Genomic DNA, 15,140 nt, shown 5'->3' on the forward strand with positions numbered 1-15,140 from the left:
GCAAACACAAAGAGGGAATTTGATGCTAAAAGACTGTAAATAGTCAGTATGAACAGGAGGAATGATTACAGCAAGGAGGAAAACCTTTCAGTGTTCATATGGACACCTGACTTGTTTTAAGACAGACTTGAAAAGTTGTGAACTTATCCTTTTTTTAATATATGAACTCATCTTTTCATGTTAAAAATCCTGCTGACTTGTTTTTGGGAGATAAAGATAAAACAAGTCATGAGTTGCTGTAAACTAGGTCATGGTCAATTAATCATTATTGGACTCATAAGACTGGAAACTGAAACTTAACTGAATCAACGCTCAGACTACCAGGAGCGGACAGCTACGTCATCATGCCGGAGCAGACTACGTGCATGCCCCTGCGTATTAACAGTAAAAACAGGAGTTAACTAATGTTACGTAGAGGCGGTGTAAAATATCTTTAGGTGATTTGAAAAAAAAAAAAAAACATTTATATCCCTTGGACCCGTAATGTTTATCAAGTTTTCACCCGCCCTTGTCTCATCCTTGTAACCGCCATCCTTGCTGACGTCAGATGAGGAAGTAAATAAAACAAAGTAGCCACGGATCCCTGTTACTCTGCTGCAGTATGTCCATTTCAAACCCGAAACAAACGTTTTTAAACCCGGTGAGATGCCTTCTGTTTATATCTTACACACAGTCAACTGTTTGCACTCATTTTCATTGTTGTCATGACCGTTAAATTGGTAATTTATCGATGATATGACAGCGGGAAGGCTAGCTAGCATCTCAGCTAAGCGCTCGACATTCGTTGCATCAGTTGCACAAAATAATGAATATTTAACGTGAAAGTTTCTTATATAACACGACTTAAGTAGTTGTATCTATTAAGTAGGATTTCCTGGTAAATTCAACATACACCACACCGACTATATAACTTTATTTCGGCTAAGTTTGCTACTTTAATACGCTGTTTAGTGGACGAATAATACAGGAGGACTCTTAATTACACGTAATTTATTTGTATGTGATCCTAATCTGGTGTATTTCACGTAGGCCGAATGTAAGAAGGGTTCCTATTAGTTTGTGAACCGTCTAAGATTTAGTTATTTTGCGGATCAGTATCTCATAGACACGCAGGGAATTTAAAATAGCTCTAATTTCTTATGGAGTTTAGTTCTGTTTAATCTTTTTGGTGCCATGTTGAGAGTTGAAACAGTTAACATTTGAAACAGTAAACTGCTCATTAAAACGTTACTACAATGATCAAATCAAAATGATCGAAGCAAAATTGTACCTAAGCACAATACTTGAGTATATGTGCTTTGTTACTTTGTACCTTGTTACTTACTACTAATTTCCTCTCAGCTGTAAAATAACTGATAACTGCAGCAGCTCTCAGATATAAACGTAGAGAACAAAGCTGGATTAAAACGAGGGCGACTGTTCCAGATGTTCAGGAGTTAAACAGAAAATCAAGTTTGGCCTTTAAAGAAACAGCTGCTTTATCACCTGATCCTGAGGCTCTTCTTCTTCTTTTAGAGTTATTTATATATTGATTTAACCAAGATACATGATCTCTCCCACAAGACAAAGCAGTAACACAGATATCACAGTTAAAGCTTTAAGGTCTTTTAATTATCTATTAATTATTTGTTTTTTAAAGCAAAACAATTAACATGTTCTAGCTTTACACATGTGAATATTCACTGATTCTTTTCTCTTTCTTCTATGACAGTAATTAAACATCTGAAAAAAAGATGTTAAAATAAATCAATAATGATGATAATAAACGTTATTTTATATCACCTTTCATACACAAAATGCAACTCCAAGTGCTTAACAACTTCTTTAAAGGAAAGAGCAGACAGTTTAACAGTTAAAATATGAAAATACATTTATCAACTTGGACATTTTTCACAGTTTACTGACGTTTTATTGATCAAAAGATTAACCGATAATGAAAATAATTCTTAGAAATAATCCTTTGTTACATTTTACTAAATAAAATTGTGCTTAATCAAGTAAGAACTAATTAATTACTGACTGATCACTAACTAATATATTCACAGTTCACAGACGGGGGTCAACAGCTCATTTTTGCCACCTAAAAGTTTAATACAGCTCCAGTAACACGATGCAGGTTTATTTACTTGTATTGGTAAGAAGGTAATAAGGGAAATATTAACCTTTGGGGGAAAAAACAGTAGAAGTATAAAGTGACATCCGTGTTCAGCATCTCAGTAAATGTAACTGAAGCTTCCTGCTGTTGGTTTTATCTCTCAGGAGTCCAGATATGATTTTAAACTGTTTTCAGAGCTGCGTCTCGTTAAACAGTCATTTTTATCGTTGATTTAAAAAGCTTTAAAATGTTTCTCCTGAATCTTCTTGGATCTCAGCAGATGTTTCCAGCTGTTCAGTTTTGTGTCAATCACTGAAAAGTTAACTTAACTTTCCGGACTTCCTCCACAGGCGATCCCCTTCGCCGGGACGATCCTGGGCGGTCTGTTGCCGGGGGAGATGGTTCTCGTTCAGGGCTCTGTGCCGCCTAAAGCTGACAGGTGTGAACTCACAACACAAAACCATAAAAACACACCTCTCCTACCTGCCTGTCGCTCCGTCATCGCTCTGCTTCAGTAGCTCACCTGCTGCCCTCTGCGCTGTCTCGCAGGTTCCAGCTAGATTTCACGTGCGGCAGCAGCGTGACGCCGAGGGCCGACGTGGCTTTTCACTTCAACCCGAGGTTCAACAAGAAGAGCGTCGTCTGCAACACGCTGGAGAAGGAGCGCTGGGGCAAAGAGGAGATCCTGTACGAGATGCCCTTCGCTGCCGGGGCCACGTTCGAACTCATCATCCTCGTCCTCAAGGACACGTTCAAGGTGAGAGACGAGCAGCTGCAGGAACAACATGGCTGACTCATCTGGTATGAAGAGTCTCACATGTGATCAGAGAAGAAAAACCTTGATGACATCAGCCTGTTTGTTTGCTGTGTTTACAAACATTACTGATGTAAACAAACATTAACAGAATCTGAAAACATTAAAGAAATCCACTGATTTTACAGTTAAACATCAGTTTACTATTCGTTGGGGTCAGTAATAGTCGAATCAGATAAATTGTGTTTTGTTATTGACATTTAAAATCTGACTGTTCTCACCTGTTTACCACGACGGAATATTACGTTTCTAATATGAATTATTCTTGAAATATTACCACTTTTTTCATAGTTACATCTTTAGTCTTAAAATGAACTTTTTTCTTGAAATATTATGACTTTCTTCTCGTAATATTTACAATTTATATTCTCATATTACAGCTCTTTTCCCAAAAAATTATGACTTTATGTTCAAAATATTACAAAGTTTTTCTCACAATATTAAAACTTAACCAGGTTTTTTTCTTGAAATATCACGTTTTTCTCAAAACGTTACAACTTTAAATCTTCTGTCCATGTTTTTGTTCAAGCAGATGCACCAGGACACATTTAGATTTACTGATGTATTTACGTTAGATGTACGAGATTTGTAATTGGTTTTATTAACGGAGTGGCGCTGAGGTAATGATCGATGTTGTTAATACAGTGAAAAACTTGCTGAGTGTATTTTATTATTATTTTCATTAATGTGCTGTGTCATTCTTGCCTCGTCAGATCCGCCATCTTGACCCCCCCCCCATCTTGACCCCCCCCCCCCCCCCCCCCCCCCCCAAATTTAATTTAAAATTAAATTGTCAAATAAAATCAATCAAATAAGTCAGGAATCCTGACTCGGAACTACCAACTTGCAGTGGATTGTAGCATAATGAAAGACGTCCAGTTGCATTATGGGAAATGTAGGATCCAGTTTTTTGGGGAATTTGACTCAAACTAGAGAATGAAGTCAGGTTATCTGATCCAATAATTAACAACAATAAAATAATAATAAACTAAATCACTGGAGTTCTCTTTAAAGCTCTTTTGTTTACATTTGTATTACAGATTCTTCCTTCAGTGTTGCTGTCGTGTGGTGACAACGAACAGCTTTTTAACTGGAACTAATCAGATCGTTGTGTGTTTGTCGGGCTGCAGGTGGCTGTGAACGGAGCTCACGTGCTGGAGTATAAACACAGACTGGACCTGGAGCGGGTCGACACTCTGCTCATTTCTGGGAAGGTCAAAGTGGACGCGATCGGCATCCTCCCGAGCCCTGTGAGTCCGTGAAACTAGACTGGCACACAACAACCGCTCATCTTCACAAAGGCTGTGTGATTATTTAATAAGAAACTGTCTGTGAAAGTTTGAGTTGAAATTGATGAAGGTGAACGAGATGTTTTGTTTTGTCTTTTAGAGTTCAGTTTCTCCTGCAGCCAGTTTGACTCACCAGGACTCAGAGCTGAATGTAAGAAACTCTTTATTTACTGCAGAAACTATCAGTTAGAGCTGCAAGAAATTATTATTTTCATTATCGATTAATCGTTTTGTCTGTAAAATGTCAAATGAGTTAAAAAAACGCCTGTTATAATTTCTTAGAGCTCAAGACGACGTCTTCAAATGTCTTGTTTTGTCCGACAAACAGTCCAAAACAAAAATTTAATTAAATAATAGTTGCCAATTAATATTCTGTTGATTGACTAATTGATGACTAATTATTGCAGCTCTTCAATCAGCTACACTTTTATAGAGCTGCAACTAACGATTATTTTTATTATTATTGAGTTTTTTTGTCTATAAAATGTCAGAAAATAGTGAGAAATGTATGTTATAATATCTTAAAGGCCACAATGTCGTCTTCAAATGTCTCGTTTTGTCTGATTAAAGATCTAAAATATTCACTCATGTAGGACAAAGAAAAGCTTCAAATCATCATATTTAAGAAGCTGAAAGCAGCTAATCTGTTGAATATTTGTGGTTGTGGAGTTTGTAGAAAATGTTTCACCGTTTCTTTTACTTAACTTTTATTAATATAGAAAATAAGAGAATATAACAGAAATATCACAGTAGAAACTATAAAGTAACAAATAAACATTTAGTTAGCATCACTAACTCATTTTGGAAGAATGTAGAGCTCCATCGGTCGATCACCAAAAACATCATCTGTAACTACTTTTAATAATAGATTAGGTTTGAGTAATTTTTTGCAATGCAAGAAAACCAATAAGTGTACGGCTGCACCTAACAATTATTTTTTATTATCGATTAATCTGTCGATGATTTTCTCAGTTAATCAATTAGTCGTTTGATTTTCAAAATGTCAGAAAATGGTGAAAAATGTCGAACAACGTTTCCCAATATGACGTCCTCAAATGTCTTGTTTTGTCCAAAACTCAAAGATATTCAGTTTACTGTCAGAAAAGATGAAAGAAACCAGAAAATATTCATATTTAAGAAGCTGGAATTTGTTTTAATATTTGACATCTTAAAAGTGTCATCAGGACACAAAGCATAGGGATGAAAATGTAAATAACTAAAGATTATTTTAATTATCAATTAATCAATTAGTCGTTTGGTCCATAAAATGTCAGAAAATGGTGTAAAATGACTAATAGTTGCAGCTCTTTTATTTTGGAAGAATGTTTTATTTAATGTGAGTTTAAACAGGTTTTTGTTTGTTCTTCTTTCAGACGATAACGTCCTCGTCAGGTGACATGGTGAGTTTTACTGTTGTGTGATTTTTACACGACTCTGAGGCTGTGATGCTCTTTCTTATTGTTCCTTCTTGAACTAATCTGGAGATAAACACACATCCTGTTTGGTAAATTCTTGTTGCTACTTTAAAAATCCTCGTTTCCTTCCTCTGTATCAGTTCTTTTAAAGGTGCTACATGAGTAAAACTAAACAAGTATCGGCAGGAAAATAAACGCAGAAGTCAACGTTTTAATTTCTGATAGTGAAGAAGAGAATTCAGTCAAACAGTTTTTGGGGATTTTCATGTTTTCAGATCAGTTGAAGAAGATCTTTAAGATCTAAACACACGATACTTGTTAGTGAATCAGCTCATTGTCGGATCCAAACGTGAGATTTGATGACAAGAGGAAAAGTAAAGAAAATAGCCTGAATGATCCTTTAAAAGTCAGGTTGTTTGAAATGAGGGAAAGTAAATATGATGTCAGAGGAACATGTATGTTCAAAAAACAATTAGTGAGGACAAATGCACAACTTCACTGTATCACAACAAAGGGAGTTAATCTACACAACAACTGTAGTGAAGACATGAAAACATGTAGAACATTAAATAACAAATCTTTAAAAAATAACATTGAACAGACATAGAACGAATGAACAAAGAGGTGGAATAATATGATGTCATACAGAGTGTCTTTTTGACATTGTTTCTATGCAAGTTATATTTATTCCCACTCGCTTACTGAAAGTTTGCTGTTATTTTTGTTTTTTGTTTTGTTTTGTTTCGCTGCCTATATTTTATTTTGTTATTTTAACATGTTCGATATAAGAAATAATCTAATCTATAAAAAAAATAATCTAAAAGTGTCTGTGATGTTGTGATTGATGAAGTCTTTTTTGGTGTGTTTTTGGCAGAGTGTTCCCTTCAGAGGTGAGCTGGTTAAAGGTCTGAGCAACAGACGCAACATCACCATCAAAGGACAGACCAATCAGAACGCAGCAAGGTAACCTACAGCTTTTATAAAACAAGATTAAAACCCAGGTAGACATTTATACATACAGGTGTTATAAATCTAAATGTTCTCTAATCTTTCGAAGACACCTGAATATTTTAAGATGATAAAAGTTTTCTGTGTCGTGTTTCAGTTTCGGTGTGAACCTGCGAGTGTCCGGCGGCAGCGACATCGCTCTTCATCTGAACCCTCGTCTGAAGAAACGTGTCTTCATCAGAAACTCCTTCCTGTCTGGCTGCTGGGGCCCCGAGGAGACGCAGCTGGAGAGCGGCTTCCCCTTCGCTGCGGGACAGTACTTCGAGGTATCAGAGACTCGTCTCAGCGTTTTAACGTTTTCTGAATGTTTTTCACCTAAAAAAAATTCCTTTAAATGTCGTCATGAACAGGCAGAACAGTTTTATACAAACAGAATCAGACATCCTAATAAACATTAAAACAGGTTTCGGTGTTCATACTGACCATTTAAATATCTCTTCTTCATGTGCTTCCAATATAAGTGATGGGGGACAAAATCCACAGTCCTCCCTCTGCACAAAAATTTAATTAAAGGTTTATCTGTTTTAAGACGTAAACTAGTAAACCTCCTCTTTAAATCAAGCTTGTCTTCCTGCAGTTTCAATACAAAATCATCCACCTCCTACATAAAGTCCAGGGCTCTGAAGCTAACAGCTAATTCTAACAGGGAGGTTTCCTTCTTGAGATAATAAACACTTTCCATTTATTACGTTTGTGCAGCTAAAGGCACAAAAACAGCACATCTCACTCACTCGTCTATATATGTAAACTTTATTATAGTTATAATAATGATGATGTTGTGTTTTTGTGTCCAGATGATCATCCTGTGTGACTCTCAGCAGTTCAGAGTCGCCGTTAACGGGTTCCACCAGCTGGACTACAAACACCGGGTCCAGGACCTGAGCTGCATCACCCAGCTGGAGGTGGTGGGAGACGTCACGCTGCAGGATGTCAAGCTGCTCTGACCTCTGACCTCTGACCCCCCCCTCCCCACTGACTGCATGACCCCTGCATCTTTTTACATGTATTAATATACAGTATTTATAAAAGTGTGAGGAAATGCTTGACGTCACATTATTAACCGTCGCCAAAGTCAATAACATTTAACAAAATCTGTCGAAGAAAGTGTTTTAATTTTTATTGACTGTAAAGTTTGAGTTCATAATGTGAGTTTTTATCACAAGAGGATCTCAAACCTGAAGCCGGAGTTGAAGTATTGTAAAATCAAGTGAAATTTTGAAATGTCTCGACGAGCTCGAACCAAGAAAACACATCGAACTGCTAACTGATCTCCTGTCTGCGCATCTTTAATCACTCTTGTTAACATACTGTGTGAAGATGTTAATAAAACTGAATGTTGGGATGTGACCAGATCAAATAAACTAACCTACAGGAGCTGGTGTGGCGTCTTCCCTCTTCCTCCAGATGTCTGATCAAGTGACTCTTCTTCTTCTTCTTCTTCTTCTGTTGAAATCTTCACTGTGGACACACAGACAGTTTAGTGAAAAGTGAACAGAATAGCTGAACTAGGGATTTACATTTGTTTGAAATCAAAATACGATTTATATATCTATCTGCGTTCCTAAATGTGTATCACAATCAAAGCAAAGCACAGTATTGTATGGAGCCAATAAAGCAAATAAAATGCTAATGAATTTACTTTATATGAATATATATAAGTGGATATCAATAAGAATAGTTTAGTAATGTTTGTGTGAAAGAATACTGTTAGTTATACTTCTCTGATTTTAATATCATTCAGTGGTTTTGTCTGTAAGTGTCTCATCTGTTTTCATGTTTTCTGATGAAGGTTCCCAATAAAATCCTAAAATATACATATACACCTACACACATATCTATCTAAACCAGAAGAAATCAACATTTTCTAGACACTCAGTTTATGGTTTATCGTTCATTTGTTGGAATATTTTCATGATAGTGGTTATAATTTTTTGACAGGACGTTTTCAGTGATGAGCAGAAAAAAAAACGCAGCGTCCTGATTGTGTTTATGAGACGCACGAGCCGTTACGTACAGGTGACGGGTGTGTAACAGTTAAACTATGGGAGATCGCAAAGATATTTTTAGACATTTTTATCATAAATTCCCCCCGCAGTAGGCGGCAGCACCCCCCGACTTCTTGTTAAAAACAGGTTTGATAACAAATGAACAAATGAAAAATGTGTCGTTTCTAATAATTAGTGCAATAAATAAGTGAAAACACATTAATAATACTCTTAAATATTTTACCAAAACGAAAAAGGGCTTTTTTTAATACCTTAAAGCAGGAATTAGCAGATACAGAAGTGATTTCTGTATAAACATATTTTCACGGACTCAGGAGGAAAATTGTCGATTTACTGTAGAGGAGAGAAAACTATTGAGCTACTCGTGTATGTGTTTAGATAAAGTGATTATTGCTTTTAATAAAATGCTTCTCTCATCTGAGTTTTCTTCGTTTTATTCCGGTGCCAGAACTCAAAGTGTGCATTAGGTTGTAGAAACGTTGCGTTCTGTTATTAATTATTAATGACAGTTTGACACAAAAAGCTCCAAAAGGCACAGAACGTTCAGTGAGGCATTTTTCAATATTCAGGAGTCACCAAGTCAAATCTCCTCAGTTTTTTTTACCTTCTAGACTCAAGTCAAGTCAAGTCTCACAGAAGTCTCAGGTTTCCAGCTGAAGATCAGCTTTCTGATATGATCCAGAAGAAAGAAGCGAGTGAAAAAATGAGCTATCAGTAATCAGATTCACATTTATTGTATTCTCAAAACGGACTTAAGTTACTTGTTTGATGTGATGAGGAAAATAAAACCTCGATTGATCCTGTGTGTGAAACGTGGCGCACATAAAAGCCAGTTTTCGATCCATTTGAGCGAAGGAAGGCTGAAATAAAACACACTTATGGAGAAATAAGAAAAGATCCTGTCAGATCTCCTGTGTCCACAAGATAAATTACATTTGTTTAAACATGTAGATATTTTTTCTTTGCATGTTCTCTCATTCAAACTCCAAAACACACACCGGCATGCGCGGCGCATGCGCACAGGTGGTGCGCGGACTGAGAATTTGATGACGAGTGCCGCGGCCATTAGTCCAATGACATCACCTCTCTCTCTCTCTGTGATTGTCTTTGATGTGTGTTTTAGAAGACACGCGCTTTGATCTCTGTTTTCATCTCAATTTAAAGTGGCGCATCAAAGCCACAGAAACTTGGGTATACAGCTGGAATCCGGTATAAATTCACTTTTCAGCCGTCACAGGTGATTCTGAGACCACACCCCACGCACACAGTGAGGATCTTAACACTCCAGAGACCCAACAAACAGAAAGTTTCAAACAAGTTTATTGAGCATCATACAAAACACCAGAAAGATGTCTGTGTCCACAATGAGCCCCTCCGGATCCCAGAACACGTTCATGGTTACGTCGGAGGCTCTTCTTCCTGTGGTCAACAGATTTTTTGACCAAATATCGCCGGCAGAGTGGATCCTGTTGGCTGCAGGCATTAAACACCCGGCCACAGAGGCCACTCTTGTCAACATGCTTGTTGAAATTGTCCAAGCACTGTCAGCGGCAGTGCTGAGAGTTGTGGTGCCCGTTTTTCAGGAGCACCTTTCAAACACCACGTCTCCAGTTGAACTGGAGACATACAATACTCACCTGGGAGACTCCCTCTCCCAGTGTTTCTCAACTGCTCTTGACGTCCCACAAGTGAGAAGTCAGAGCATCCTAGAACTCTCAACACTAATTGAAAAAGAAGTGTCTGAGAGAATCAGGTCTGTTTTATCCACCGCCGCCAACAGCACCTGCTGGCCATCAGAGCCGGCCGTGTACGTGCCCCCCACCATGTCCAACAGCAGGAACCTTCATCGCATGGTGAGTCATGCTTTCACTTGTCTCAAAGGACTCTTATGTAGGATGAACTCCCAGTGTTTGGGACTGCCGTGTTTGCGCCCAAAAGACATTAAGGTGGAGAGATGTCAATCCATTCAGAGTATCAACTCTGACATCAGCGTCCCCTCAGTGACCAAAGCAGTGAGTGACATCCTACAAAAATGGTCCAGTGATACAGTGAGCCACACAGAAGAGGCTGAAACTGCTCTCGTGCCACTCAGTGACTCTCTGGAGGCTCATGATGCAGCGTCTGAGATCGTCACAATGATCAGTGAAGACCTGCAGCATCCTGTCTTCGGAGATATTACTTGTTGCAGTGAGAGAAGCTCATCCAGACCTCGTTATAATATCAGACTCGCCCTCGATAAGGTGAGGGACTTTTTTGCCGGACAGGTCATACCGTCAGAAGACGCCATACAAGTCCTGCATAAACACACCTTTTTTAAGATTGCCAGAAATCAGTTCCAGACCACAATGGAAGAACTGAAGAGCGCGTTTCAGTGCAATGACACAGACTTTGTCGTTAGTCTGAAACAGGATTCAAGCAGGTCTCTGCTGAGAATCATGGAGGAAGTCGAGGAGGTGACCTTGCCTGGGGCTATTCCAGAGTCTCCCAGGCCTGAGTCTAGACCCACCAGCAGAACTACAATGACCAGCTTCGGAGATCTGTCATCTCCTCCGGTAGACTTTGACACCATCAAGAACGAAGTTGAGGACTTGTTTAATAAATCAGACCTGCAAACTGCAACATGTGCCAGCAACAAACTGGAAAACGCCGCGCTCGCTGAAGAGATCAGGAAGTTTTCAAGAGAACTGACGGATAAAATGTACCATCACCTTATGAATGGCCAGATGTATCAGATCCCAATCCTGCCAATGGGAAGAAGTCTCTCTGACTCTGTCATCTCGGAGCGCAGGTTCAAAGTGGGCACCACTCGCCCCAACTTTTCTCCTGAAGTCCTGTATGCAATGACAGAGGACGCAGTGGGAAAGTTCTGTCAGCTGATGCTCCACTGGCTGGAGAAAGAGCCGTCAGTGAAAACAAGTTACGACGAGAAAGTGTGCGGTGCGTTTGCTGAGATCGATGACCTGATAACAAGATCACTGACCCCAACAGAAGAAGACAACATCAGGCCAGAGTCCCCTGAAGCCCCGACTTCACAAGAAGTGATCTTCGTCGGGCCAGAGTCCCCTGAAACCCCGACTTCACAAGAAATGATCTTCGTCGGGCCAGAGTCCCCTGAAACCCCGACTTCACAAGATGTGATCTTCGTCGGGCCAGAGTCCCCTGAAACCCCGACTTCACAAGAAGTGATCTTCGTCGGGCCAGAGTCCCCTGAAACCCTGACTTCACAAGAAGTGATCTTCGTTGGGCCAGAGTCCCCTGACACCAGCAAGACACTGACTACAACACCCTCTACAACATATGAGGAATTAACTCCAAGTGACTTCTGCTTCAGCGATGACGTTTGTGACCACTTGAATGTCCGGCTACATGTTGATAGTCGGACTTTGGCTTCCCAGAAAATACCTCAGCGAGAGACAACACCCGATTTAGTCTGGGAGGAAACAAAGGGATTCTATATTGGCACTGCGGCGTCTTCCTCCACTCTGGCGCCACTTTCCAGTAAGGGTCTCTCATTGTCATCAAGAGACAGGCTGACCAGCAACCTTGTCGGGGGTCTGGTCACGAGGCTGATTGGCCGAATGCCGTGGAAAGCCAAGAAAGATTTGCAGACTGGTGATATCAAAGCCATCATCAACCGTGTCTCACAAAAAGCTCAAGAAGAGGGCATCATCATGGTTCCTTCCATCACAAAAGCCAAGGATGTCAAGAAGATCAACAAGGCGGTGATCAAAGACCTTCTTCAGCAATATGACTCTCCAAAACAGTTGGTGGAGGCGGCGATGGCAACCGATGATCCGTCTTTCGCCTGTGCTGTTGTGAAATATCTAAACATCAATCTGAACACGCTCGTAGACCCGCCTCCTAAGAACTCCAAGGTGGCCAGGTTCTTTACAGCCGTGGGCAAGGCGTTAGCCAAGCCCTTCAGGCTGTGCTTCATGGACACCAGCGATGACTAAAACTAAATCCCAACTAAAACAAAACCTAACCCCCTAATCTCAACTAAAGCCTAACCACTCTAATCCCAACTAAAACCTGAAACCCAATCCCAACTAGAACCTAACCCCCCTAATCCCAACTAAAACGTAACCCCTCTAAACCCAGCTAAAGATTAGTGGGATGAATGTAGCTAATAGACCTTTGTCACAGCGGGCATTTTGACATATAACAGCAGCGTCTGTGTTCCAGGTAGATGTGTCAGTGAGCCGCATGTAACTGGAGTACAGCTCCGCTTGTGTTTCACCAGTCAAAATGTCCGCTGTGAGAAACGTCAAGGGCAGCACGGTGGCTCCTCCGCCTGTTGCATGGATTTTCCCAAGGTCTAATTCTAACTAAATCCTAACTAAAACAAAACCTAACCCCAGTAATCCCGATTGAGACCTAATCCTGCTAATCCCAACTAAAATCTAACCCCTCTAATCCCAATTTAAATCTAACCGCTCGAATCCCAACTAAAACCTAAGCCCGGGTCTAATCCTAATTAAAACGGAATCCTAACTAAAACAAAACCTACCATCCTAATCCCAACTAAAACCTAAACCCCCAACTAAAAGCTAAAACCTAACCCCCAATCCAAAACAAAACAACCAAAAATTCCAAAACAAAAATAAAAAATCTAATCAAATGTTTGTTTATGTTGTATATCTTTGCTGTCAGACATCAACAAAGTTATAAAAACTGAACTGAAAGGTAGATTTGTGAAATAAAAACAAACTAAAAACTACGGAGTGAAATAAAAATAATGTTGACTAAAATACTATTGTTCATACCTGAAAACCTCAGTCCTAACTGCATTCGACACAGTGGATCATGGGATTCTTGTGGAAAGGCTAAGAAACTGGTCTGTCTGGCCGGTTGTCCAGTGTTTGAATCCTTCCTACATAATCAAGATTTCTAAAAGGGAGAAAAACATTTTAAAACATGAAATTCATAAAATAAATTACTAAATAAATTAAATAGAAGCCATAATACATTAAAGTAAAAGCTGTCTCTTTCTTAATGTACTCATGTGTCTTTATGTACATGTAAAGAGTTGTTGGTGTGTGTAATCATTCCTCCTGTCTGTCCATACTGGCCAGTATGGAGACCTAAAGTGTTCAAAATTATATTTAAGGCAAAATATTCTGTATAATATCACCATAAAACTGTGAAATAATCCAAATCTCGCTTATGTGACTGACAGCTGTTGCTTTATGAAATAAAAACAAACTAAAAACTACTGAGTGAAATTAAAATAATGTTGATGTTGCACCCATGAATTACACTGGACTCAGGATGAACATATATATTTTTAAAAAGAGCGATGGTTTTATTCTGAAAGAATAAAAGAAAAACAAACAGTGATTTTGCTGGTCTTCAGTAGTTTTACTCTATGTGTAACTGCCAACTCATCTAGCTAAGAAAAATATACAGTACGTGGCAACAATCACAGTATTGTATTCCAATAAACATAAAATGGGCTTATAATAAAGTATTAGAAATGACAAATTCTAATATATCAAAAGGTATTAAAACTCATTCATTGACCTTCAATTCTTATGATTGTTAGTATATTTTATAGAAAACAATATATGAACCCAAAGATTACAATCAATTCAATGGTATTACAAATTAAGCTCTTTTCTATAGGTTTACTAACTACTAAAATCACACAATCTACTATTTATTTTAGCTATATTTATAATGAAGCTTGATTCTGCACTCTATTTACATCCTATTAGCTCGTGCGTGAATGTTTACCGTTGCTATGGCAACAAGTGACAACTGACGTTAGCGTATGTTAGTTTAGCTCAAACGTTCGACAAACAATAACCCGTTAAATTACAATTCAATATATTTAAACAAAACCAAACACAGCTTCCGACAGTTATAGTCCTTACAATTTTAGCTAATGTGTTTTCACAGGTTAGATTGTCAAAATTAGAGAAATAACAGCTTCAATCCCTGAGGAGCAACGTTGGCTTTAGTGACGGTTGCATCCACTCCAAGTTACCTTACGTTACAGTTCCCTCAAACAATATAACGAAGCACAATACAAACTATATAAACAAATTATCTATTAAGGGTAGACTACTGATAAAATCTGAAGGTGCTTAGATCATATTTACTCACCTGAAAGAATAAATGAAAACAAATGGTGATTTTGCTGGTCCTCAGTAGCTTTACTCTATGTGTAACTGTGTGTAACTGCCAACTGAAGAACGCAGCGCAAACCCACAGTTTATATACACACAGTTGCTCTCGTGCCTTTACTCAAATCAGTGACGCATTAAATTGATCAATTTCATACACATAGAATAATATTACTATTGAGTGGGAAAAGACACGTAAATACCCTATGTGTCACATTGACTTAAAATATAGTATTCATAGTGTTCATACGTCAAAACCTCAGTCCTACTGCTCTGCATTCGACACAGTAGATCATGGGATTCTTCTCGACAGGCTAAGAAACTGGCCTGTCTGGCATGGTTGTCCAGTGGTTTGAATCCTACCTGCGTAGACGAGATTTCATTG

General features: G+C 38.7%; 1 protein-coding gene and 1 long non-coding RNA gene across 7 annotated transcripts; one reads left to right on the plus strand and one right to left on the minus strand.

The window, feature by feature from the left end:
* The first annotated feature begins 174 nt into the window (after positions 1-174).
* Positions 175-7,995, plus strand: lgals8a (galectin 8a). The gene is made up of 9 exons (XM_042390911.1): positions 175-640; positions 2,446-2,534; positions 2,645-2,852; positions 4,040-4,159; positions 4,299-4,349; positions 5,572-5,598; positions 6,488-6,576; positions 6,719-6,887; positions 7,416-7,995. Exons 1-9 carry the CDS (start codon positions 602-604, stop codon positions 7,563-7,565), a joined length of 942 nt encoding a protein of 313 aa, XP_042246845.1. The 5' UTR covers positions 175-601; the 3' UTR covers positions 7,566-7,995.
* LOC121882565 lies at positions 2,786-15,107 on the minus strand. Of its 6 annotated transcripts, none has more exons than XR_006092114.1 (6): positions 14,736-15,107; positions 13,394-13,517; positions 7,992-8,079; positions 7,045-7,112; positions 6,732-6,867; positions 2,786-2,867 (listed from the first exon to the last, which is right to left on the minus strand). It is a non-coding gene; the product is annotated as an uncharacterized LOC121882565 (long non-coding RNA). The 6 variants fall into 6 exon arrangements; XR_006092111.1 differs by having other exon boundaries at positions 7,988-8,079; XR_006092113.1 differs by lacking the exon at positions 7,045-7,112 and having other exon boundaries at positions 7,988-8,079.
* Positions 15,108-15,140: the final 33 nt, after the last annotated feature.

The sequence above is a fragment of the Thunnus maccoyii genome, chromosome 17, assembly GCF_910596095.1.
Source record: "Thunnus maccoyii chromosome 17, fThuMac1.1, whole genome shotgun sequence".
Lineage (NCBI taxonomy): Eukaryota > Metazoa > Chordata > Actinopteri > Scombriformes > Scombridae > Thunnus > Thunnus maccoyii.